Here is a 26,396-nt window from a genome sequence, read left to right as displayed (position 1 = left end):
GCTGCGGCCCCCCCACGGACGTGCTACCTGTCTCCAAATTCTTTCTTTTGGAACAAAATGAAGCCTGTTGCGTCCCTGGTAGGACTGCATCTATCGAACAGCCTCTGCTGCAGAAACTGAGAGCCATGGGATGAAGTCTTAATTGCAGAGTACCTTGTCCCTCATTAGCGCTGCTGTTGGGCCAGCTGTTTAAAAGGCAGGAACCTTTAAAATAACATTTAATTACTTTTTTGTCTGAATCTGACCCAACTCCCGCAGGGGTGTTATCTCCCCTCGTGAGAGCGAGGCGCGGGCGGTTGCCCCTTTTTTTTTTTTAGGGGCAGCCCTAAATTTGGGGGGAGGGGGGAGGGTTGTGGTGCCGAGGCAGCGATGGGAGGCGAGGGGAACCCTGGATGCCGAACGGCGGCCTCCAACGGCCCAACGCCGCTTTCCGCCATCTTGGTTGGGGGGGGGGGGGGGGTGTCCGCGCCAATGCAGGCGGGGGCGGGGCGCCCGTGACGCCATCAGGCCGCGCGCGCGGCCCCGCCCACTCCCCCACTCCCCCCCGCCCCCCCCCCCCGCCCGGCCGCCGCCATGGAGTCGAACAGGGACGAGGCGGAGCGGTGCATCGGTATCGCCCTGGCCGCCGCCAAAGCTAACCAGCCCGACAAGGCCCGCCGGTTCCTGGAGAAGGCGCAGCGCTTGTACCCCTCGCCGCGGGTCCGCGGTGAGAACCGGGGCGGCGGCGGAGGGGGGGGGGGATGCCGGGGTTGGCGGGAGGGGGGGGGGGGGGGGGAAGCCGGGGAAGCGGGGCCTGCGCCGCCGTCGCCGCCGCGCCTGACCTCTCACCCCCACTGCGCCTGCGCCCTGAGCCCTGCGAGGGGGGGGGCGCCGCCGCCGCCGCGCGGGGCATGCCGGGCAGGCGAGTCCCCCACGGGAGGGGGGGCGGGGGGCGCGCGGCCGTTCCCAGCGGGCTTTGCGGCTGGCTGGCCCCCGCCGCCATGAGGGGCTCTGCCGGGGCCGGGCGTTCGCCGTCCGTGTTCCACACACCCGCTCCCCCCCTCAGAGCCGGGGCTGACCCGGTGGGTCTCTGTGCCCCCCCCCCCGGGGCTGCTGTTCACCGGCTGTAACCTGTTACCGGTGGCGTGTGTCTCCCCGGTGCTGCCCCTCACCCACTCATGGCCCTTTTCTTTAACGTGGGGGGCTGTGAGGAGAGGGTCTCTGTCCAGAGAGGAGGGCGGGAAGAGGTACGCTAGGAGCAGGGCACGGTGGTTCTAGTAGCTCCCTAAATTCTGGCTGGTTTTTTGTCCCTGGCCGGCGGGCAGGCTGTGGGCCTGCGGTCACGGCTGCTCGCAGGAGCAGCGCTGGCTGCGGGGAGAGAAGGGGCTTGGCAAGGCCGAGAAGTTCTCGGTGGGGATGGCCAAAGCCTCCTTCCTTTTCTCTCCTGGCATTTGGGCTGTCCTGGAGCTCCAATCCGTCCCGCAGAGTTGTGACGGTGCTGGGCCTGGGCGTAGCTGCAGAATCCCCTTCTTGAGCAGCTTTCACGTAGTTTGCCAGCAGGCAGAGACGCTTTGTTTGAGCTTACGTGGTGGAGCGGGCTTGTTTTCCCTGGCTGCTCCACTCAGCGAGTGTTGCTTCTCGTTTTGTACGCCCCCATCAATTGCTACAGCACAGCTACTGTGGTTCATTTCAGCACGCGTAGAAAATAAGCTGCTTTCTTTGAAAACCTGCCGGTTCTATGAGTTCTGAGGAACGATCTCGTTTCCTGGAAGCCTTATGGCATCCATAATTGACGTGTCGCAAAAGCAACTGGGAAGTGGTTTGTAGAAGCAGCCAAACACAATTCTTTTTGTATGTGTTCTTACGTTGCAGAAATTTATGCAAAGGTCTGTAGGGGTTTGGGTGGTTTTTTTACTTTTTTTTACTTTGATAGACCTTATCCAAGTTTTGATTCTTCAGCTGCGTTTTGCAGCTTGTCTGTCCCACGGAGAGCCCAAGGCGTCCTGTTTGGTCTTTGGTTGCACAAGGCCTCCTCCCGTTCCCTCAAACACAGTGTATCAGCCTGTCGCACATGTGGTATGATTTTCTTTCCCATTCAGAGTTTACACTTTTGCAAAATTACTGGGTAAGAAAAGTGACTTTTAGAGGAAAAAGCGTGGTGTAGCACACAGAAAGGCCCACCTTGACAAGGATTGCTCTTCCTGTGGAGCTCTGCTAGGGCATGCACCAGAAAAGCAGATCTGGGTGACAGCAAGCACCAGCTCGCAACGTGAAGCAGTCATGTTTTGCCTTAATCCTGTGGCCTGGGACAGGCAGAGTAAAAGGCGGGTTATGTACTGTTAGAGAACTGGAGCGTAGGGGAGGAAAGCAGAGGAAAGGGGGGCAGCAAGGCAGGTTAATGTTAAAATACAGCGTGCTAATTTGTGGCCAGACCCGACCAAGCTGCTGGTACAAGTTTCACGTCTGAGGTGCTGTCCAAGGACCCTTTGCTTGGTGTCCTGCTGGTTGCTCGCCTGTGCACTTTGGGTCTATAGTTGGGAAATGTTGCTAAAGATCCTGCCGTTACACGGTGGTCATTGAGTCTTTACGTAGTTCATGTGCCCCTGGGAAATCTCTTTCTCATGAGTTACATTGGGTTTGGCAACAATCAGCAACGTGGATCTTGCGCAGTATGTCTTTGGGATGCAGAAGTAATACGACTGGAGCTGTGGAGTGAAATAGAACTGAGCTGTAGCCGTACGTGGACTTCTGTGGTTGGTTTGGGGAACCACACTACCAAAAATCTCTTGCCAAGCTGTAGGGAACTGAACCCTAAACAGGAAGAGTGGGGTGGGAGGGACTGCCTCATGAGATGAGGTTTAAAAGTGACTGGCAGTGTGCTTCAGGTTTGGAAGGAACAAAAGCAAAGACTGTAATTTTGTGAACACTCTAGGGGTGTAAATATGAGCAAAGGAAGGATTTATTTTTCCAAAAGCTGACATCTGTGAAGCCCCCAAGCTCAGAAGCTCATCCAGTGAGTTGCTACTCCTTAGGCTTCTGTCATTTTTATCCTTCATCCTGTAACAATTGCTTGTATTGGCTGTTGGATTACCGAGTGGTTTTTTTCTTGCCCCTACAAGCTCTGTGGGTCAGATAGGATATCTTGGCTCATCTCTTGGCCTGCAAGCGTTGTTTGCACTTGCATAAAGAACGTGATACCCCCATAGTGCAAGGTCTGTAATGTGCAATCTGCAGGAGGAGACGAAACGTCCTTCTCAGTTCTAGGCTATGGATAAAGGACTGCAAGCTCGTCAAGTTACTGATGCCTTTGTAAATAACATCATCTGGTTTTAATCGTATTACATGTGCCTATTCTTTTTAATGGGGATGCAATATATAAACTTCAGAAGCTACAGGCATGAAGAGATCAGTCTGATACCTGGTTTAAAAAGATAAAAGTAGTTTAGAAAGATGGTGCTATCCAGCTGCCAGGGAAACGCATGATGGAAAGATACTTCTGTGCTTGGAGGAATCTCACTTGGTTTCACAGTATTGTCACTTGTGCGGTTAGGCCAGGCCTGAATGTTTGTCCCCTCTTGGCTGAAAAGGATGGAGGTTGGTGTCTGAGCCTTGCAAGGAAGAGACAATAGTCTGCAGCACTTTACCCAATACACATGCGCACCCCACCTAAGAAAAGGAAAACTAAATTTATGCAATTCATATTTGGTAATTGAGAGAGAAGGTGGTTTTCACAGCTGCTTCTGCCTGCATCAAATACGTAGGTAAGACAGCACAAGAGAACAAAGCACCCTTCTGACTCACGTGTTATGGGTCCTATCGTGCTGCCAGCAATCAGTGCTGCAGTTCTCTGTCCCCAAAAGGGGAGTATCCCCATGTGACTGGCATCCCACAGTATTATTTTCTAAGCTTTCTAAAGATGTGGCATTGTCACATAATTTACCTAGCACGGTAGACTTGCAGAGGCAGGAGATAAAGAAGAATAATATACTTTATAATATGCTAGAGAACAAACGTGGAAATGCTTTGCTGTTAAGGAGAGACGTGGAAGAAAAAAAAAAGGAGAGGACAAGGATGTGCTGCTTTGGTGATCCACTGTGGCTCCCAGACTGTCCAGCTGGCTAGGCCTGGCCTGGGGTTTTGATGGAGGTTGCGTGCATTGGAAGAAGCAGGTAATATGTTTAGCAGTAGCCCTCACACCTGGGCAAGAAGCAGCAGGAGCTCAAGGGTTCCTTGGATGAAAAGGTGAATGTCTTTCTGATGAAGGGTGGGGGGTCTTAGGGTGGTGGCAAGATGAAGAGGGGTCTCTTTATGGGGGAGTTGGAAGGGCAGATTGAGCTTGGCGGTCTCTTAACTTCTTTTTTTTCTTTTCATCTTTTTCAGTTCTGCTTGAATCACTCAACAAGAACGAGCAATCAGCCAATGGCCAGTCCCAATCCAGGGAGTCCACAAACTCTCAGTTCAAGAAAATGAGCAGAGACTTCCCATCGGCCAACGGAGAGGCTGGTGGGGAGGCCCCCAAGGGCTACACTCAGGACCAGGTGGATGCAGTGAAGAGGTGTGTGCACAGCTCTCCATGGCTTCAACCCGCAGCTTGTTTGAGTTTATTATGTGATACCGGTCTGTTTTTCACAGTGTTTTAAAGATTTTGGCTGTGAACCCCATTGAGTCGTTTTTAACTGGCTGGCTGCTTAAAAGCATACCTAGGAGGATTTGTAGCTACGGCAGCCCTGGGAGGCAGCTGGGTTGGGAAAAAGAGGGATGAGATTTTTCCCCCAAAGGCGTGCACAAGGGCTAGAACTGTAGGCACGCAGGCCTTTTCCTGGCTGAGGTCCAAAGAGACATTTTGGATGCATTCATCTCATGGACTTCACATGTCACAGTCAGTAATGCTGTGAAAAATCCCATGTGCTCCTGAGATCCTGTAGATGGAAGTCATGGCTCATAGCTTGCAGTAGGCAGCCCTCCTGCTCTTAAGCTTTGGTCTAGTAGCAAGTGACAGGGCATATCCTTCTTTCTCTCTCCTGATGATATTCTGCTCATGGCCTCTCTTAGAGCCCAATAAAGTAGAAATACACCGCGGGACACTTGACTCTGTTAGCATGATGCACTTCTAAAGCTCCTGCTGGAGAGTCCCAGGACATGTTTATCCAGTCACCTGTTTCCCAAACCCTGTGTCAAGCTGTTCTTTGTTCCTTTCTACCATTTGCAAATACTGGAAGTTGAAGGACTGAACTGCAGGCACAGTCACTTGGTAAACTTTGTTTAAGGTTATGGGTATGATCTGAATTGCACAAGAACTGCTCTGACTAATGGACTTACAGGGATGCTTGTTACGTCATCCGTTTCTCCAAAAACCCAGCCTGCTGTGTTCTGTCTCATCAAAGTCATGTGAGAAGGAGAAACCATCGCTGGGCTGTGAGTGTACCCAGAATGAACTGGGCTGCGCATACAGGCCTGGGCAGCTCCCTCATTCTTCCTCTAGAATTCAGCTGATGTTATTTTTAGGTCTGTGAATTAACTGAGTCTGAGGAGAAGGGGGAGAAAAAAGCCAATAGTCCCATCTATCCTTCAGATCCTGGCCTGCCATTTGTAGTCCCTCCCAAATAGCCTCCAAAACGTGAGCATGACGAATCTTGAAACTTATTTGTCAATCACGTTCCTTTGTGGGTGATATCCTTGCCTGAGGAGAGGCCCTTCTACCACTACTGGCTTGACTTGTTCTGTGAGACTGTTTGTGTGCTAGTAATGCAGGCACAGCGGGAATGAGTCTGTGACAAAAATTGGGTCACCCTCTGAGGAATTAGTGCTGAGTAAACCAGAGTTCACCGAACAACATCGATCGAAACTGTGATGTGTGAGATGTTGCAGAGTTGGCCTATTCAATGCAAAGTGATTTTCACAGCTGAAACTACCTGTCTGTGTTTTCTCCCCTCTCTACTGGCAGGGTAAAGCAGTGCAAAGATTACTATGAAATTCTGGGAGTAAACAGAGAAGCTTCTGATGAGGACCTGAAAAAGGCCTACCGGAAACTTGCACTGAAGTTTCACCCAGATAAGAACCACGCACCAGGGGCTACAGAGGCATTTAAAGGTAAAGAATATTTCCAACTTTGTGATTTGCCCTCAATTATCAGGCAATGGTGCTGAGTTGGGCTAGCAAGGACCCTTAAAAACAACCTTATGAGTCAGGTAGAGTGAAATAAAGCTTTTCCTTGTAAAGTTGTCTCTCTTCTGAGCTGGTTGTGTTATGAACAAAGCATAAGCTTAAAATAAAAAACACAGGTTGGCACAGGTAGGATTCACCTCTGCTAGTTGGACAAGGAGAAGCCTTCCTTCCCTTTCTCCTAGCAGCCCTACCTGTGTGTTGCTCCAGCCTCCTGCCACACTGCTCAGGAGGTAATTCCCTCGGAATGTTAAACAACCCCTTTTTTGGAGAGGTACAGGAGCGTTCACCTAGCAGGGAGAAGCTCCAACTCCTGCAGCCATCCAGCATGGGGCAGGTGCTGTGGTGCACCCCTCTCTACTGACAAATCCAGTAGAGATCCAGTAATTTGTGCAGCACCAGAGGCAGCCGTTGGGTTCACGAATCCCTCGAGAGAAACATTACTGGGCAGGCCCAATGGCAGGAAACTCATCTTCTTCAGAACTGGTATTCAGGGTCTTCCACTCATTGAGCATTTCAGGCAGCCAGTAGGCCTTCAGGTTTCTAAGCAAGCACTCAGCACCTGACCGTTGCGAAGGGCTGCGGGTAGAATTGGTGGATAGAAATCTCAGGTGAAAATTTCTAGGGTGAAACTGCACCAGCCATACAACTGAGGCTATCCAGGGCTCAAATAGGTCACCAGGAGCTTCAGTTCTGCTGCAAAGAACCCAATTCTCAGGGCATCTCTACAAATGCAGAAGGGATGTTTCCTGGGTAATAAGATACCTTAAAACGGGAGTAATTTTCCAAGAGAATATTGCTTGGAACATATAACCCCATTTTCCCTTGCAAGCTGCGGAAGTTTGATTATTATTGTTGAGCTAACCGCAGAACTCCTTCATGCCGGTTGTGCAGCGCTGGTTTTGCAGTGTTAAGTCATTTAAATGGTGTGGTTTGATTCTGGCCATCTTGGGAATGAAATGCATGAGACTTCTGCTGGAGCAGGGAGCAAGGCTAGCCTGGTGTGAGTGTATTGATATAGTATTCGGGTAAGCTTCTAGTAGACATGAATTTAGCAGTAAAAGTCTTATGTAAGGTTTGTTCAAGCCTTTTAAGACTTAAATCCATAACTGATATGTGTGTTGCTGTTAGCAAATAATGAAATGACCCCCAGCTACTTGGGAGAGCCTGTTTTAGTATGGGGACCAGATTAAAGAGTGAGCCTCTGCAGACATCTAGCTATGCCGCATGTGCAGTAAGCCACAGTTTGATAGTTTATCCTTCAATCCTTGCTAAGTGGCGAAAGGCAGGTTTCTTCACTTGTAATCTTAAATAATGATGTTTGCCAAAGGCTTTGACAAGAGTTACGTGCCAGAAGTCGTGTGTTAAGCAAGGTGCCCTTTATCCTCCACTGAAGAGCTATCTGCTCTCAGGTTATCTCTCCTCCAAGCCTTGCCTCATTGGCTCTCCTCTCCTTCAGCCTGAGCTGAGCTCCTAGTTTGCAGGGCTTGCTGAAGTCCAGCTGTTTGGTTCCAGAAGGTGAAGGGGGAAATATGTACTGCTACGAGGATTTTAGTTAATTTTTTCTTATGTTGATGTATTAGCTGAAGTTTTGGCATTCATCTTCCCAGTGACAGCTGATAAAGCATTAGGTCTTGTCCTGAGACCTTGTCTCAGTCCATAGTTGCAGTTGGCTGCAGTCTGTCTTGTGGCAGATTTGCATCACTGCCTTTGGCTGACGTTGGAAAAAGAGTTGAACCTGGCTAGTTTGAGCTAAAATCCTGATTTGGAATGAGGTGTTTCTTGGGCTTTGTCAGCAGAAGGACAGCGAATAAACCCCTGAACCGCTCCATTTTTGTTGCCTAACTGCACAATTTGAAAGAACAAGCTAATATGCTAAGAGTCAGTCCTTGTCATCCAGCTTCCTTGCCTGGTTGTAGAAATGTTTGCTCTGTGTGTACTAATTATAACCAAGGAGGAGAACAAGAGTATTGACATTACATCCTCCACACTCCAAATCTCTAGTCCAAGCAGAAACCGTACACCTCGATCTAACTACTGGGAAAATGTTGAATCTTGGAGTTAATCTCCTCCAAAGGGCAGGTATCTCCCTTTTCTATCACTTCTTCCCCTGCCTTTTATACACCAGTCAACTACTGCCATGAACGTTTTTCCTTCCTTGTGACACAGGGAGGAGAGAGGATAGGCTCTGCAGTCATGTGGGGAGGCTCTTGGGTCAGTTGGTAGAGAGGGGAAGCGATAAGTTGGAACGTGCAGAGAGACAAGTACAGAAATAGGAGGGTGGCAGGCAGACGTTGTGGTAGAAAGCCTCAAACATGCTGAGGTTGGAAGGAGAGTGACCTGGGAAACTGGCAGGGGTTTAGTTCCAGTACATTTCCACCATCACAGGCACTGGTTAATAGTCCTTCTAATTACACGCCTTACTTCTGGCATCTGGGAATTTTGAAATTCATAGCTGACAGACACAACTTCTAGTCAAGTTTCTTGTTCTTGTAAGGAAACTTCTAGTTCTTCACTAGCTGTGATGGGAGGTTTTGAAGTCTCTTCTAGAGATCTAGCCTGTATTTAAGTTCTTTGTAGTTCTGGTTTTAGGCTATGATATTGAATTCCCTCAATGCCACTTTTGAATAAAATTTGTCAGCTAAAATCGTATTTTCCTATACGGTTGCTTACAGCTGAAGGATTTGAGCATTAGTTGTTCAAAAGGAATAACAAGTTTAATTAAGTGAAACGGGTAGCTGCTCTACTACCAATATTTCCTTCGCAATTCATAATTTCATTCATCTGAGAGGGTTTCTCTAGGGACATATACCAAATCCATACCAGTCATATCATTGAATTAATTAAGGCCTTTTTCATTGAATCTCTTGGTATGTTTTCTTTCTGTCTGCATTTGCCAGAGAAGTGTGCCAGGTGCTAGTGCTGCACTGCTGAAGTAGCCAAGTTGACAAGACGTGGGTAGTTGAGAACCTCATTTGAGTAATGAGAGAGGCAAGTCCTGGCAGTTTGCAGGGCGAAATGTATTATCTGTAGAAGAAAGAAGCTAACTGCTTCCTTATTGTCAATATTTCAGCCATTGGTAATGCATACGCGGTATTGAGCAACCCAGAGAAGAGGAAGCAATATGACCAGTTCGGAGATGAGAAACTCAACCCTGCTCGGCACGGACACAGTCACTCGGACTTCCACCGTGGGTTTGAGGCCGACATCTCACCCGAGGACCTCTTCAACATGTTTTTTGGTGGTGGTTTTCCTTCTAGTAAGCACGTTAAACCTTAATCTCTTGAATGGGACCCGATCCTTTTGACAGAGCAACAGTGCAGTAGTGATTTCTTTGGCCGTGCAAGGATTGCTGAGTTTGATGAGAGAGTGTTCTCCTTCACACATGACCTAAACACCTAGAGTTTTCTAAATTGTTCAGACGGGTACTTGGAGAACTCAGCATCCAGCAGGTAATACCATCAGAGCTGGACTTCTTCCCAACTTCAGGTATTTGTTTGCATGCTGGCAACATTAGCTGTTACTAGGTTGGGTTGAATGTTAGAAAAAAAAATTACTTGTTTTAAGGCTAGTTGTAAAAACAATCCTATTTTGAAGAAGGCTTTTCTGCCTGGTGTTTTTAGAAGTTAAATCTTCTCATCAGAACAAACTTTGGTAACACCTGAGCCTTGTTCTTGATCTGTATCTGCTCTGCCATGCATCTGAAACAGTTTCTTCGAGATCAGTGTCCACTTCCTTCTTTCCACTGTGTCCCATAAAAAAGAGGAAAGTGTTATTTCTAGAGCATAATTTAAACCTCTTGAATTGAAAATTAAATCTGTATCCTGTCTATCCATAGTGCTGGTCATGGTTTGGGTAGCAGGAAAGAACTGAGTGACTGTTCCTTCACTTGGTCAGTTCTGATCAAAAAGACACAGATTTAATATAAGGATAAGGGTATTTTAGAAGACTCCCTTGTATTTACTCTAGTCATATTTGACTGGCCGTGAAGGCAGTGGTTATTTGACCTCTGTGGACCAACTTGGAAAAAATAAATATTTTTGTTTCAATTGAGAAGACTTACTCTGGTAGCTCTTTCCTATCTGGTATGTAAGAATTAACACACTAATGTCAAGTACTTGCAAAGGCATCTTGAAGCCTTTTGCAGCATTCATGTTCTGCCTGTCAGAGAGGTAAAGCTATGCCAGTAAAAACAGCAGATTGCTGTTTTAGCTCAGTCTTTTTTTCCTTCCCTCACTGTCCCAAGAGAATTCAGGACTGCTTTCTCAGCCAGTCTCCTTTTTCAGCTGTAGCTTTGACATTTAAAACAAGACATGGAAGAGCTCTGTTTTTAGGGTGAAAAAAAATGCCAGAATTATTTCTTTTTGTAATTGGTTTTAATCTAAAGTAAATTCAGTTAGAAGCAAGGAGGCCTGTACAAGATATTCTCTCTACATAGCTGATCCTGCTTTGAGCAAGAGGTTGGACCTCCTGAGGTCACTTCCAACCTGAATTTTCATGTGATCCTACAAAATCCTATAGATGGATCTCTGTGCCCACCACCAGTTCACCTTCAGACATTATGCACTTAGTACAGCTTAGGAATACTCCTTTTTCAGCTGTGGCTTATATAACTCATTTTGTAAATGTTGGCTTCAGGTGATGAATAGAATTTTTTTTATTAATTCTTCTATCCATCTCCTGTGGAGTCCCATATCTGCTTTGCTCTAAAGCTACAGCCATATCTGTCAAGACAGCATGATGGAGTGGCTTGAGTCAGGGGCTTCAGCCATGTGGCCTGCTGACCAAAACCATGGACACGCACCTTGAGCACTGGGACATATGCAGACATCTCAGGCACAGCCCAACTCTCTCAAATCACCATTTCACTGAGACATCCCAGCTCCAGCCTGGAAGCAGCCCAGCCGGGCAGATGTGCTGTCCTTCTTCCAGCTCTGAACTGGCTGGCATGCTGCCGGATATGTGAAGTAGACTGGACTGAGAGCAGTGGTAACGGCAGACCAGATCTAGGTGGGAGCGCAGCGTGGATTCCTTTACAATTCTATGTCCTTACATCTTTGCTGAGTATGGCCCAAACCAAAGAAACAGATCAAGCCCATTCTGACAATGTTCAAGGTTAAAATTCCTGAATTTGCTGTTGTCAGCACCCAGTCTACTTTTTCCTACTTTGTTTTTATTGGTGAGGCTGACATGGAACTTGACCACCTTTTATGGTTCCTTTCTGGCCAGCCAGCACCATCTTACACCGTCTTACTGTGACTTTTCTGTAACACTTTTCTTTTGCCTATAGGTAACGTTCACGTATACAGCAATGGCAGGATGCGATATACCTACCATCAGAGGCAGGACAGACGAGAACATCAGGGTGATGTAAGTGGAGAACAGGCGGGGGGCTGAGAGTCTAAAGGTTTTTCCAATACGAGAATTGCAAGCTAGTTGGTGTGGCCATCTTGTGAAACGGGCCTGCTTGTTTCCACCACCCTGATCAGAAAGCTGGAGTCGCGGGAAGTGAGCTGCCTTTCGAATTTACAGCAGGTTGCGGTTTAATTTACTGGTGGTTGTTCTCCAGGGACTCTCATAGCTGTCATCCAGTGGGAAAAACACTGGTGTGTCTTGAAGCAGTGCCACTTTGAAATAAGATTGCACCAGTAAAATGTCCCTGTCTTTATTACAGAATAAGCATTTCCTTTCTGATTTAATTCTGTAATTTCTAAAGGTAAATCCACTTTTCAGATAATGTGAATACTCATGGCTCCTCCCAACATGAACTCATTCTCCCTTTTATTCCAGTATTGAAGATGGGGTGTTTCTAATCTGTGATGCTTAAAGGAAGACACTTTATGGCATGAGCTACTTTTATGTTTTCCCATCACAGAAAATCTAAGTATATCTCCAGCACTTCAAGTCCTCTGGTCTAGAGAAGTGAGAATGAGGGACTTACTATTTAAGAGACCAGGGTTATGTACTGAAGATTACTATTTTCTGGAGATAGCCAAATTTTTTTTTAAACCCAAACAAACAAACAACAAGAATGTCCTGAATATTTTTTCTCAAGCTTAAAGGGGAAAGTATACTCTGCTGGAACTGGAGAGAGCTCAAGATGGGGGGGGCGGGGGGGAGGGGAGGGAATTACTTTCATCTGACACTGAAGAAGGCAGAAGACTTTCCATAAAACCAGTTCTGCTCGCTAGCACAAGCAGGACAGAAACCACATATGCTCTGGAAAAACAAAACATGAGCATGAGGCTTTTGAAATTCACTTACAAGGTTCCCCCTGCCAGTCCCCTCTGCCCTTTGTCACATCTGGAGAAGGGGCAGTGGGTTTGGACCTTTGGAGTCATGCTGCCCTTTCTGGAGGGGAACTGTGTGCTGCTGGGTTCCCCCCAGTTATTTTGGGGTGCCTCCTAAGCCAAATGTCTGCAAAAAGCAGGAGAATCAAGGTCATGCTAGGGCTGGGAGGGAGGGAGAGCAATGCTATGGGATCCTTGCATACAAGTGTATGGGTGGCACTCCACTGTGTGTTTCTATTCCTTCAGGGTGGCCTTGGGTTGTTTGTCCAGCTGATGCCTATCCTCATCCTGATCATCGTGTCTGCTCTCAGCCAGATGATGGTCTCCAGCCCACCCTACAGTTTGAGCCAGAGGCCGTTAGTACCTGTTACTCTAAAACTTATCCATCTGGGGAGGGGGTTGGGTTCTGGAGGGCATGGTGGTGTGAGGGGGCAGGGATCTAGGCTCTCTGTTTTTCCTCTTTGGGTTTTTTGGGGTTTTTTTTTTTTGCTTTATCTCATCACACCATTGCTCTTGCTGCCAAATGTCTCACACATCATTGAAGGCCTCCTGGTTCTCAAATAGGTCTTGAGATGGAAGGTGTGGGGAAGGTTGGAGGGTGCTCACTTGCCTAAGGGAGGGTGTTCTTTGACAGGGCCCTTCTGCAGCCTGTACCACAGCTGGGTGTGTCTGTCCTGGAAAGGGACAGACGAAATGACTCTGAGAGACTGCAGCCCAGCACTGTGATCCCATATTCAGAATTAATTGAGATGTAGAGTTAAACTGGGGTGTGAAAAAAAAAGAAGGCCTCAGTTTGTGCCTAGTGCAAAGCAGTAGAGGAAGAAAAGGAGTAAAAGACACTCCCCTATTTTTGAACTCTAATCTTGTCATGAAACAGCTATGGCCAGACATTTACTGTGAGAAAGTGAAGCTGTTTCATTCTAGATCCTGTGGAAATGCCCCGATCTGCTCACTTGGCTGACAAGTGAAATGAGTCTTCATTCTTACTCACTTTGCAGTGCCAACAAAGAATGGGAAAACAGGCTTGATTTCTGGCTGCTTGCATCATTCTTGACAAAAGCTTAATGTATTTTCAGTGGAAGTTCCTTGTGTATATTTAAAGAGGGTAGGTGGACTTGGTTACAGTCAGTGGGCCCTGTTTAGTTTCACAGGTGACAACATTTGCCACTGATGATGTTAAATACTATAAAACCCAGCTTAGCTTTTGGGTCCAAGGTAAAGACTGTGACATTGGTGCTTGGAGCTGAAAGATGGAGCGGTTTTGAAGAGGGCACAGTTAAAGGTTATTCTGAGAGGCTAAAAAGTATTGAGGTGTGATTTCTGCAGTTGAAATTAGGACTATAAAATTAAGCATTATACATGTATACCAGTTTGTTTTATACTGGTGAAGAGGCAGTTTATGGGGCGAGAAGATGTTCAGTGGAGGGCAGCTTTTAAGTGGGCAGGGATTTGCTTCCAGCCTTGTGAGCTGTCAGAGGAAAGCCATCTCTGAGCCCCAGGTGTTTCTCTGCTGCTCGGTTCCCTGTTCCCTGTACTGTCCCTGTCTCTGCATGCTTGGGTAGCGGCAAGCAAACCGATTTCCAAGTTTGGATTTGGACAAGAGCAGCAAATGAGCTGATCCCGTCCTCCGTTATCCTTTCTGAGTGACCAAGGCACTTCAAATGAAGCTAGCTCGGGAGCAAAAGGCACGCTGTGCCAGCAGGCGGTGCTGCTCGCTTGCTCGCTCGCTTGCTCGCACAGGCAGCCAGGCCCCTTCTGCAGCCCGATGTAAAGGGAAATGCCATGCTTGGCTGTCGTTTGGCAGAAAGCTGGAGCTCACTGCACTGAACTCAGTGAGCAGGAGGCGAGAAGCTTTTGAACCTGGTGAGGTTTCAGTGGCACATGGAGATTTTAATGCCACTTCTTGGTAGTGAAGCTGTCTCTGAGAAAGGTAGAGTTCTAAAGAACCATTTGTCACTCCATTACCTTTGTAAATCTCTTCCAAAAACTAGCTTTCTGCTGAAAGTCCTGTCTGGCTGTAGGCCTGACTCTGCCACCCTGCTCTTCAATAACACCTCATCAAATTTGCCTGACTTAATTGCATGTCTGACTTCAGGTGGCAGGTTTCTTGCACCAGGTCCTGCCCTTATTTTCATGCTTTACACTCAGGCACACTGCAGGAGCTCTGCGAACTCAAATACTCCTCCTTTGAGGGCACGCTTTGTAACCTCCTTAGTTGATCTTTATACAGAAGAGGAGTATGGGCTATGGGAGAGCTTAAGGCTCTGTCTTGACAGGTAAAATAGGGAACTGAGCTTCTTCCAGACTGCATCTCTGCCAGCAGGCACTGCAGGAGATGTGTTAGCCTTTCTCTCGAAAAATGCCAAGAGAGGTTTTTGGTCATGTTCAGTCTATCCGGTTATCCACCACTCGTCCCTGAGTGCTGGACCTTGATGAAACGTGCAGGAGTCTTTGAATCACTCCTGTAAACCCTGATAACAGACTGAAGGGTGAGCCGGATGAGTTAATGTTTATACCTGGCTTAAGAATCAGGCTTGCTTTTAATGCAGCAGCCAGCTGGTATTTATTATGGGAAACTTTGGGCATGTCTCCAGATGGAGCTGTTCCTGATGAATCCAGCATTTGGGCACAGGTCCTGTGTTACAGCTTGCAAACACACCCTAGTGAGTATCTCTAGGTTTGCTGGAGTGTTGGGGAAAATAAGTACAGGGCTCCTTCTGAAATGCAAATCCATGGGGGTAGGGTAAGAAGAGATTTCCTTCTAGAAAGTGCTTTCTGTGCTAGTTGGTGCAGGCTCGAGTGCAGAACGGGTCTAATTTTGTTCTTGCAGCAACAGTGTTCGTTGCAGCATGTGATGTGGTAGAGGAAGCTGACGCTCTTGGGGTTAGCAGATATCTTAGCAGAGGGTACTGGGTTTGACTGACGGGTAGCCTTGCTGAGTGAGGGGGGGTTGCTGGGGAGCTGTGACAGCTGTTCTGCCTTGCTGGCTGCTCTTACCCTGCACCCCACAAACATCGGCCTCTGAGCTTTGTAACCATCCTTGGGGCTCACCGCCAAAAACAGATGATGGTGTCGTCAGCAAGGAAATTGCAGAGAGATTTAATTAGTGCTGAAAATGCTAATGAACACTTTATTTTAAGTGGGTTTAGGCCTTGGGCAATGTGCCTCAAAGTTACGTCTGTATTCAGAGCTCTGCCCACCTAGCTAGAGGCCTGGCAGGTTTTCTCTCCCTGTGTTGGCGTTTCATTTCCACTAGAAATGCTTCTCCTTTCCAAACCTTCAAGTCTGTGGATGCATAGGAGTGATGTATGTTTTCAGCGGTTTGGTATCATGGCATGTTGTGCTTTATAAAGAGCCGGGAGCTTTTTGCTCTGCCCTTCAAACGTGTCCTACACTGTTCTGCCTTTTCTCCCTCAACTAGGTCTGTGGGTCACATACACAGGAGAGTGACAGAGCACTTGAAAGTCAGCTACTACGTATCTGAGAACTTTGCAGACGAATACACAGGCACAAACCTGAAAAACGTTGAAAGGAGCGTGGAGGACGACTATATTGCAAACCTTCGAAATAACTGCTGGAAAGAGAAGCAGCAGAGTGAGTAGTGTGGGGTCAGGAGTGGAGGGTCTTGGCTGTTGCATGAGGTCAGCTTCGGAAAGGTCTTTAACTAGGGACTGAGTTATGCTAAAGTTATACTTTAACATGGTGTGAGCACATTTCCTCTTTTGTTGACTTTTTTTTGCTATATGTGACTTTGTGACAAATCCAGTATGTGGGTTTTTTTGTTTTGTTTTGTTTTTTAATGCTGCCGTAGAACTGGTCAGACAGGAGTTGTGCTCTGGAGCTTCCCTGTCGTGTCAGTAGGATATCTCTTGATTTCCAATGGAGGGAGAAGGTTGCAGCCATCTGATTTTCAGGAAGCCCATGATAGCTCTCTGTAATATTTTAGTTGTTCAAGGACTGTGTCTGAAAGTGTGCCGCCCACGGTGTTGTCCATCCTGCATCACATCCCTGCTCAGAAAGCTGTGGCGGCAGCACTGACACTGCCTTGCATGCTCCTGAAGGCATGCAGGGTTAGGAGGGATGGCTACCCAGCCAGACAGCGTGAGAGATGATCTGGCCATCTAGCCAGGCAGCAGAGTGTGGCGAGGGCAGCAAACTGTTTGCCAGGTCCCATGGGTGACCTGACTTTTCTGCCTGGCTGTTCCCAGCACATGATGATCACAGCTCTTGGAGCAGTGGCCAGGGTAGAATTTGAGCGCCTGGGACACGGGAGGGGCTGTTAGAGCCCCAAGTGGTGCCAGGTGAGGTCAATGCAGTGAGCCCTGAGCCTCTGCATTTCTTCTTCCCCGTGCTGCTGGGGTAGCCTTTGTGTAGGCTGCTTCATGTGCCTCCTGGGACTAGAGGCAGGTCCCTTCAGGTTCCCAAGGCTTTCCCTGGGATGGATGAGCTGTCAGCAGATGTTACGCCCATCCTGTCCTAAAGGGCACAGGGCATTTCCTCAGCCTCATCCTGTGCTTCGTCTCGCCTTGAAGAACTTGAGGTGCCTCCTGTTCCCAGCAGAGCCCGTGGTGGGACGTGGCCTGGCGGGTGGGTCTCCTTCCACATCGCATTCGTAATGCTGGGCTTTTCCCTTTGCAGAGGAAGGCTTGTTATACCGGGCACGCTACTTCGGAGACTCGGATCTGTACCAGCGAGCACAGAAGATGGGCACCCCCAGCTGTAGCAGACTGTCAGATGTTCAAGCCTCTCTGCATGGATAGTCACCGCCTGCCCACTCAGCAGAGGTCTAAGTACGAGCTGGTGGTGCTTCCCGTGGCAGCGGAGCAGGGCACGATAGTGCTTTTCATACTTAAATCTCTGCGACACAGATCTTCACCACTCTCCTCTGGATGCACCCCCATCACAGGGAAAGCACCCCCCTCTGTCAAGCGTACACTCATTAATTGGGAAATTGATTTTGTTTAGTTTGCATGTCGGCACCCTCAGCTCCTCTCTCCAAGCTCACTGTTTTCTCTGGCACTGTCAGTGTTGGGTCTCTAGGAACAGAGCAAACGCTCCAGGCATGTTAGCGACTCAGCAGAAGTCTTGTCAACTGCACATTCGATACAGCAGCCGTGCGTGCCTCAGCTGGTTGGAAGTTTTTTACCAGCTGTGGCAGCCAGCCGCCAGGTTTTAATGAAACTTTTTTTGGTTGCTTTATTGTCTGTTTTACTGAAAATGCTGTTATTCCCTGGCACTTGGAGCAGTATGATGACAGGGAACGGACTCTTACCAAACAGATGTTCCTTGCCCCCCTGTTGCCTTCCCATGACACTCAAGGAGAACAAAGCAAATGGCCAGAGTTCACAGCAGGTTGTAGAAATATCTTACTGCGTTAAACTGGGAATCAAAGTAAAAACAGCTGAGGGGGATTCTGGAAGACTCGGGGGTTGAAGAGCTTGAATTAAGGCGAGCCCAGATAGCACGCATGAGACCGGGTGTGCTGGGTCATGGGAGAACTTCACAAAAATAATGAAAAAAATTGGCGCGGAGTTTGGAGTCCTTTTTCTGCTTAATTATCTGGGCTGATTTTGCCTACCAGATACTGCTGGGATGGCTGTAAAACATAGAGATCCCTCCTGCCAGAAAATTATTTGAAAACAGAGTTTTATAGAAAATGGATAGGAGGTGAAGCTTGCACCAAGTGTTAGTTGTACGGACACAATTTAGGCTTGCAAAGACTTCTTGGGAACGCTGGGCATCTAGCTGCTTGATTTTTGGACACAAGTAAGGAGGTTTGGCAGGGGAGGTTTTGTTTGGTTTTTGTTTTCCTTGGCAAAGGGAGCGCGTCTGAAAGTTTGGCCTTTAAAGCAAATCCTCTGGGTCGCGTTTGGCCTTTTTTTGGGTGTATCCTGTTTCTGGAACCGTTCTTATCTTGATACGCCCACTCTCTTGTTTTGATGACTGCACCTCTTCTTTCACGATAGACCGGCATTAATTACCTGCTTTTCTTTAATTCCCTCTCTCTACCCGTGGTCTGAAAAGAGAGCCGCTCTTAGGCAGAGGGCCCGCTGCGGACCGAGGTAGTGCAATTGAGTAAGCTGCTGCCTGTAATTTGCGGGGGGAAGGAAGGGGGAGGCACGGTGACGTGTGATTGTCTGGAGACTGACACCGCTACCGCTTTTGTTCCCAGACTCGTGAAATGCCTGAAGACTTTTGGTGAAGTGCACTGAGCCGAGGTGACAGACTTGATATTTAAAAGAATCAAACCTTATCTTAAAAATGGAATTGGAGAATTAGCAACGCACAACTGCCCTCTTTCTTCTCTCTGCCTGTCTCCGCTGTTCGACCTACATCTCAGGCAGCGATTAGGACAGGAAATCAAGCTGCCCGTCTTCCTCCTTCCCTTCTGACACCGCTAGTGTGCGACAGTCTCCTTGCTCCTGGGCTCCCACAACCCCGAGAACAGACGCGTAGAGTGTAAAATAACACAAACTAACTGCAGAAGCCGTGAAGCAGAAGGAGATCCTTCGCGACTGCGCTGGTCACTGCCGATGGAGAGAGAAATTGGACGATTTGGTGATAAAAGAAAACTTTGAAAAAAAGAAAATATAATCTATTTAGAATTAATTTATAGCTGTATATATGTTGTACTTTTAAACTATGCAGGGGTTGGATGATTAAATTATTTTGTTTTCTGCCCGGTTTGGTAAACAAGGAAGCGGGAAGTCTTTTCCCAGGGTGTCTCGCTCTGCAGTGCTTTCCTGCCTGACACACTAAAAGAAGAATCACTTTGCTGTTACTGTATTTTGCTTTCTGGAGGACAGTGGCGTTCTGCGGCTTGGGATGTCGATACCTGCCTTTCGGGTTTTAATAAAAGAAATTCCAAATCTGTAGGGGGTAACAAAGAAATCGGGGAAACTGTCCAGATTTGTGGTGTGGTTTTGCAGCGTGGGCAGAAGCTGCAGCGGGTCAGCTGAGCCCCCGCGTCGCACTCAGTGACGGGAAGGATTGTCCTGGATGGTTTTTGCTCATCAGTCGTTGGTTTTATTTGTGCACGTAACTTCTTTTTTTGCAGAGTCTGCTTTAATTTTGCCTCGTCATCAGCGTGCGGCGTTCGTTCTGTAAAGAGGGCTTTCCACAAGCCGTCTCCCTTTGTTGTTTTTTTTTTTGTGTGTGTGTGTCCTACACTTGGGGTTTCTCACCCACCAGGACTCCCCTTTGCAACATGGCTGTGGCCTTGACACCCTATCTCTAACGTTTCCTAGAGGAGACCCATAATAATACTGCTAATTCATAAGAAATGGAGCTTCCTATTGCTTCTGTTGAAAGAAGTTTTGCCGGGGGAGATCACGGGGTGCGCCTGAGCTCTCCTGGGACCCTGCCTGAGCTCTGCAGCGTGTCTCTCACTCAATCACCGACAGGCAGGACTGGCGGGAGGGTACTCGAGGTTAGGAGCCATCTCTTCAAAGCAAAGCTGGCATGAGTGGAGCTCTCTTCCATCGAATAAACTGGATTATTTTTTTTTTTAATTCTTTTTTTTTTGTACTTTGCAGTTCATTTTTGTCTAAAGACATTTCCAGTGAGAACAGTCCCCCAACATGCTCGGGGGAATGAATCAAAAGCACGGTGGCTTCCGGGTGAGGTGGCAGGGGCTGGAAGAGGCGAGAGGTAAGGTGGTTTTATTTCTTTGTCATTAGGAATCCACATGCTCTGTCTTCAGCTATTTATTTATTTTGCAAAATATCAGCCCTCCTGTTAACTGTAAGCCTTACTATCCCACAGCCACCATGACTTGGACCTGATTTTAAGGGTTTTTTTTTCTTTTTGTTTCTTTAAATTCCTCCACCTTTGGAAGGAATTGGGTGGAAGTACAGCATTTGGAAATAGCTCTTAGTAGCAGCACAGGCTAGCTGGCATGAAGAGATCATGGGGAGGGGGTTAAACAAAAAACACGTACACAGAAGGTGCTGAATGTCTTGCACAACAGCATTCCTTGCCCAGCGCCTGCCCGCCAAAACCTTTTGATTATTTTTCTTCAAGTAGATACCCGTGGATAATAACGAGCGAGAAGGCATAGATCCTAATGGATGCTCACAGAGGCTGTATCTCTTGATTTAGAATTAATTATACAATTGTACATCTATAAATAAATGTTTATAACGTGAAAGCTGCAGCTGTGTTAGTGTCCTGTGGATCCTTGCCCCAGCCAGCTCCGGTTTTACAGCTCCTTCTTCACGCCGCCTTCCTCGCATCCGCGCAGGCGCTCGGTAAATGAAATTTGGCATCTTTGCTGTCAGGGCAAGCCCCGGTGGCTGAGAGCTCCAGTGCTGCAGGGGCCTCCCCGGTGTGGGAGAGGGAAGGACGGGAAGAAGATGGAGAGGAGGGGGTGCCCCCCGAGTTAGCCGTGGGTCCCGGCAAGATGACGGCGACCGCTTGGCAGGACATCTTTGCTTCCAACTGGTTCTCGGGCCACGGGGACCTCACTTTCCTCCCTTCCCATCGAAGCACTGCTGTTAGCCGGGTCCCCCAGCATCTTCCAGCTGAGTTCTTTTGGGAGATGCTTTATTCTCATCCCAGAACACCACCATCCCGGTGGCATCATCCTGGCGGTTTAAGGTGCCCTGTGGATGGGTCCCCATCCAGGGAGGGCAGCAGGCAGGAAGGCTCGGGCTGCCTTTGTCCTGGGCGGAAAGGCTAGCTCGGACACGCTTCCCAACAGTGGCGGCTTGGAAACTGCCAGCTGCTGCCCCAAAACAGGGCAACACCTGCCCCTGGGGTCAGATTTAGGGTCCACAGTCTCAAATGGGACTCTCTTTCCCAAATCTCCCCTCCCCAGGGCAGCAAAAGGCTTTTCCTGCAGCACCCAAAGCAGGCTTGACCCTGCCAGTGCTCCCCTCCTCCTCCCGAGCCCCACGCACCAGAGGGCTGGAAGTTTGGGGTTTGGGTTTTTTTTTCCCCTTTTCCCTTTTTTTCCCCTTTCTCAGAGGTCACGTCACTTCCATTTCCCCTCTGTGCCATGTTCCTGGCAGCAGCGGTGAGTCAGCCCCGCCAGCCTCTCGCAATGCCTGCACCGGGACATCAGCCAGGAGAGTCCAGCACGGACCAACGCAACCACCTGGCAAAAACCCCTGGTACCACCAACACAGACCCTGATTCATTTTTTTAAAATCTGCGATCAGGTACATCCACGCCCCAGTTTTTGGGGTGGTTTTACTGGATTTTAGGTCATTACCAGCCCGTAGCAATGGGAGATGCTCTGTGTTTCGGTGTGCTGGTCCCTGCCCGCTCATCAAAGGTTCGGGTAATTTGGGCTCCCCGTTAGCTCCTTCCCCACGCAGAAGCTCATTAACCCAAGCTTTTAATTGGGGCAGCAGCCAGAGGAAGGGAGGCAGCAGGGGAAGGTAGGTGCCCCACAAGCATCCTCCTCCGGCAGGCAGAGAGCGAAAGGGACCCCGCTTCTCGCCCCCATCCTTTTTCACAGCAAAACATGAGGGTTTAGCATTACCCTGGGATTTAAAGCCTCGTTTGCCTTATTGCTGCTGATGCCCCCCAAAATCTCCCTTTCCCTACCATTGTGACGGCACCTGGGACCCCCAGGCTGATGCTGGTGCCACAAATAGCCCCATCACTGCCTCCCAGGTCCCAAAATATCTCTCTGCCTGCCCCCCATCCCGAGAGAGGCTAAATACAGCCTCGCTAGAAGCTCCTGGAACCTTCCAGGAAGCTGGCAAACCCCGGGGACCTTGACATCCCCCCCAAATTTGTCATGGAAAGGCCATTTTACTATAAATAGAAGCAAAGCTTCACCTGCCGTGGCTCGTGGCTGTGACTATGGGGCATTTCAGGAGCACGTGGATCCACACAGGGTTTTGCCAGGTACCTCCCCAGCAACGAGGCTGTCCTGTCGCTCTGCATTTGCTTTTGTGAGTTTTGATGGGGGTTTGTTCATTTTCTTGGCATTTTCTGCAAAGCCTTGATCGCTGCTTGTAATAATAATGTAAAAAAAATGCAATGCGGAGTCCTTTGCCCACCCTCAGAAAGGCTGGCAGGGGATGAGCCAGGGACACACTGCTGCTGGCAGCACGGCAAGACACGGGGCCATCCCCTCTGTGTGCTTAGGAGCTCGGTATATAAAAATACATACATTTACAGAGCTATAGATATAGCTTCAAGACACGATATACCTCAGCAAGGGATGACAGCATAGACCGAGCTGCTGGTATCGCTGCCATCACCACACCACAAATCTCTCACCGTGGCTGGGGAGCAACGTGCCGTTTCCGCCCTGTGCTGGCAGTGCCAAAACCTGCTCTTCTTGCAATTTTGCCAAAAAACTTTGGGTTTGAAGTTTCCTTTCCAACCCTCTCGGTGGCTCCTGGGCTGGTTCGACAGTAGTTTTGCTGCTGGACAACACCGCAGGGCACCGAGCTGCCGGACCCTGGCACGGGGATGCCCATCATGTGAGGCAGGGATGCTCTGGCACGTGACGCTTTGAGAAACACCTCAGTCCCCAAGATTTTAGGGGAAACCCCCCCACTTTACACAATGTGGGTTTGTAAGGGCACCGTTCTGTCTGTACCTGCTCAGCGCTGCCTGTTGCCGATTGCTCCTAGGTGGTACTTACATGGGTGAGCAACCTCAGCTCCCAACACTCTGGTCATGGGTTGTCATTTTCAGAAACAACTTTTTTTTGGTGAAAATTCTCATTGAAAAGTTACTGTTTGTCCAGGGCAGGTGGGCACCAGACAACTACCAACCAACAACTGAAGCCTGAGCCAGAACAAACTCACACTTGAATGGAAATGTGTTGGTTTGTGTTTTTGGTTTTTTTTCCAGACTGATTTTATCCCCCACACCTTCTAAGGGCTCTTCCTTTGCCAAGCACTTTAATTACCCTTTAGTGAAAGCCTTTTCTCTGAGTGCCTCTAATTGCAGGCTTGGGTAATTGGTCTTATTTTTGCAGAGTGTGTTTGGAGCTAGGGAGCATTCCCCCTGGCAGGTGTGACCCGCCCTGTCCCCCTCCCTCTCAATTTTAGCCAATTCTCCTGGTTTTCTGCCCAAACTCCCCTCCGTAGCTCCCAGGGGAGGAGCAGCAGCCCCTTGCTGGGGTGCCAGGGTGCTCCCCCCAAGGCACAGGCAGGCACCTGGCTGGCTCGGGGGCCTGACTCAGCTCCCCCTGAGTCACAGCCCCATGGCCTGCAATTAGGACCAGCCACAGTGGGATTCCCCCCGCCATTCCCAAAACCTTCAGCTCCCACCACAGGGGCTGCCCTGCCAGGGAAAGGCTTCCTGGGGATGCCAGCCGGGATTTCAGACCATCAGGGAGTGGTTGCATCATCCCTCTCCAGACCAGAGTGACAACACGGAGACAGCAGGTTATCAATTAAGACAAATTTTATTAGAAAAGTAAAAAAACCCCACCCCAACACAATTGCATAGGAAGTTCTTGCACTTGAACATCAAGTGTACGAGTGTAAACTGTAACCAATGAAGCACCCACAGCATGTCACAGAGAGGGGTCCTGCCCTCCGTCCCTGCGTCACCTCACACGCCGCGCTCGTGATCAAAGACACAACGCGATTCCGGACCCCATCTCCTGCCTTACTGGGAGCCTGCACAGAGCCGCCCAAGTGCCAGCAGTGGGGTTTTATCTTTGATCCAGACCTACAGCCCAGCCATCCCTCACTCCCACACACACACCCTCCCCCAGAAACCCCATTGATTACAATCCTTGTTACAAAAAAGCCATGATTAATCAGCCAACAGGAGGAGACCGTCGGCCCCCCCCAGCAGCCCCGCTGCTGCATCCGGGAGCGCAGTCACCGCAATCATCCCACAATCATCGACAGTGTGAAGCAACCTCCGCCTGGGTCCCAGTCTGCTCCGCGTCAGGGATGCCCCGGCACAGGCAGGCACCCCGTGGGGACCTCCGCCTGCCCAAACTACTTCCACCTACAGCCCTACTCCAGCCTAACCTAAACTACAGCGGCTGCCGGGAGCCGCCACGCTCTAACCGGCTCTTCCAAAGCACTTGGGTAAGTCGCTTCTCCAGCACGGCCCATCAGCACTCCTCTATGAGCAGCTGCTCGGAGCTGTACAGCTTCTTCTTGATGACCCTGAAGCCCGTGCTCAGCTTCAGCGGCGTGAAAGCCGGCCCCGAGGTGAAGAGTCCCTGGATCTTGGGCCAGAGGCGCGAGTCCAGCCGGAGCACCAGGGTGAGCTGGAAGGTGGGTACCACGGCTGGGTCCACGGCGATGTGCCCCACGTCGTGGCAGGCCTTGCCGTGCTCCACGCAGAGGTCGAGGAGGGCCCCGCGCAGCCCGCAGGGCTCGCTGCAGGCCAGGCGCAGCAGCTCCGTCCTCACCTGCGCCAGGAGCTGGGCCGGCATGAGGAGCCGGGAGCAGCGCTTGGCACCCAGCGGGGCTCTGCCCAGCGTGGCCTGGACCAGGTCCATCAGGTTGGCGCACAGCAGCTCGTCCTCGGGGTCGTGCAGCAGGTCCAGGTCCGGCAGGGAGGCCCCCTCGGCGAACTCGGCATCTGCGGAGGGGACAAGCAGCCAGGTCAGACCGGGGTCTCACAGCTGTGGGGGCACACCGAGCCCGGGGCTTTTGGGGGTGGGGGTGGTGGTGGTGGGGTTATCCCGGGCACAGCACCCCTCCCGCCCTCGGGGACCCTCAGCCACCTCCCAGCCCCTCAGAGGGACGCCGGGCCCCTCAGCGATGTCCCTCCCCCAGGAGGTCTCCCGCCCCCCTCCTGGGGGACCCCCGCTCACCTCCCTCCGAGCCGGAGGCGCTGCCCAACGACTCGCAGTCGGAGGTCTCCAGCCGGCCCCGCTCTCCGCCCGCCAGCCGCTCCCACAGCCCCGGCATCCCGCCTCCGCCTCCGCCGCCCGCTCTGCCCCGCCGGCCGCCGGTCCGCCACCTTATAGAGAGGGCCGCTGCGGGAGTCCCCGCCCCCTCCAGCTGACGCCCGCCAATGGGAGCGCGGGGCACGTCCGCGGCGTCTCTCCTGCCCGGTGACAGCGGGAGGCCCCGCCCCCTCCCCCCCTCCCCCCCCTCCGCGTTCGGCTCCGCTCGGCTGCGCTCGGCTCCGCTCGGCTCGGCCCCGATCCGGCCCGGCCCCGGGCCCTGCAAACGGCGGCGGGGGTTGCATCAGGGGGGGGGGCCGGGCCGGGGCGATCCGCCTGCCGCTCTGGGCAGCGCCCGCCGGGCTTCCCCGGCCTCCTGCCACCCCCTCAGGGCCTGGGCATGGGCCCTGGGCACCCTCTGAGGTCCCGGCTTGGGCCTGGGCCTCACCACGGCCCTTACCTCAGCGCCCGGGCCTCAGCGCAGGCAACCCCCCGGGGCCAGAGCCCACCCCGGGCCTCGCCTCAGTCCGCGGGTTGTGAAGCGGGCCCCGGCTGGCACGAAACCAGACGGCAGGTGACGAGGCCGTGAGGGTTTTCCTACCCGGCCTTGCTTTTTGAGGCCGATGGCCCTTCGTCTTCCAGGCGGTGTTTGCCCGGTGCGCACCGGCGGGGCCTGATCCTGCTTACGAGCGGCAGGGGCGGCCCGGGCACGCGACATGGCGGACTCCGGTTCGCTCCTGCCCAAAGCGAGAGCCCGGGGTGCTGCCAGTGTCCCATGAGCCGGAGTTGTCCGGGTGTCTTAAGAAAATAAGGGCTGTCGGAGTGAAACAGCGTTAAAAATCGGAGGGTGCTGAGGGGGGGGCGAGAGGAGGGCACGGCCAGGGCGGGGGATTTTGTTCAGTGCCAGGCGTCTGCCTCCCTCAGCGGTCTCCTAAAACGGGGGCGAGACGCTGTCCTCCTCTGAGCCCTCTGCTCTGGAAGCGTGTGTCCTCCCCACGGGTCCGTGCGTGCCTGCCCCTGCGTACGTGACCTTTCCGAAGCCAGACCCTGAGGAGCGCGGGGAGCCAAATGAAGGCTCATTAATTGGCGATAAAGGGCTTTGTTTGTCCTCCCGCGCTGCCTGCGGCTTTATCGGA

The 26,396-nt window shown here is 50.6% G+C and overlaps 2 protein-coding genes across 7 annotated transcripts in view; one reads left to right on the top strand and one right to left on the bottom strand.

Moving 5' to 3' along the window:
* Positions 1-557: 557 nt before the first annotated feature.
* On the top strand, positions 558-20,575 carry DNAJB12 (DnaJ heat shock protein family (Hsp40) member B12). 4 transcript variants are annotated; one of them, XR_007507342.1, is made up of 9 exons: positions 558-706; positions 4,360-4,534; positions 5,924-6,069; positions 9,215-9,400; positions 11,432-11,511; positions 12,678-12,787; positions 15,853-16,025; positions 17,070-18,493; positions 18,604-20,575. XR_007507342.1 is itself a non-coding variant. In XM_049811074.1 (9 exons), the coding sequence occupies exons 1-8, from the start codon at positions 574-576 to the stop codon at positions 17,189-17,191; spliced, it is 1,125 nt and encodes a 374-aa protein (XP_049667031.1). In that variant the 5' UTR covers positions 558-573; the 3' UTR covers positions 17,192-17,221; positions 18,604-20,575. The 4 variants fall into 4 exon arrangements, 2 of the variants coding, with proteins under 2 accessions (XP_049667031.1, XP_049667030.1); XR_007507341.1 differs by having other exon boundaries at positions 17,070-18,506; XM_049811074.1 differs by having other exon boundaries at positions 17,070-17,221.
* A 3,214-nt stretch (positions 20,576-23,789) lies between these two features.
* DDIT4 (DNA damage inducible transcript 4) overlaps positions 23,790-26,396 on the bottom strand; it is a 56,358-nt gene continuing 53,751 nt past the window's right edge. For 2 of the 3 annotated variants that reach the window (XM_049811091.1, XM_049811093.1), the window contains exons 2-3: positions 25,186-25,287; positions 23,790-24,950 (exon numbers count right to left, since the gene is read on the bottom strand). In XM_049811091.1, the coding sequence (XP_049667048.1) occupies positions 24,475-24,950; positions 25,186-25,282 (573 nt within the window). In that variant the 5' untranslated portion in view covers positions 25,283-25,287 and the 3' untranslated portion in view covers positions 23,790-24,474. Of the gene's footprint in view, positions 24,951-25,185; positions 25,330-26,396 lie in introns of those variants that run through there. The other variant, XM_049811090.1, reaches the window with a different exon arrangement.

This window comes from Accipiter gentilis, chromosome 9 (genome assembly GCF_929443795.1).
Source record: "Accipiter gentilis chromosome 9, bAccGen1.1, whole genome shotgun sequence".
Taxonomy (NCBI): Eukaryota; Metazoa; Chordata; class Aves; order Accipitriformes; family Accipitridae; genus Astur; species Astur gentilis.
This window is presented reverse-complemented; position numbering and strand designations above follow the sequence as displayed.

Excerpts from the sequence above, each read along its gene's own strand:
- DNAJB12 (XM_049811074.1), top strand. The coding sequence starts at position 574 with ATGGAGTCGAACAGGGACGAGGCGGAGCGGTGCATCGGTATCGCCCTG. Across the intron at positions 707-4,359 it reads CCCCTCGCCGCGGGTCCGCG|TTCTGCTTGAATCACTCAAC; the intron begins GTGAGAACCGGG and ends CATCTTTTTCAG. Across the intron at positions 12,788-15,852 it reads TACAGTTTGAGCCAGAGGCC|GTCTGTGGGTCACATACACA; the intron begins GTTAGTACCTGT and ends TCCCTCAACTAG.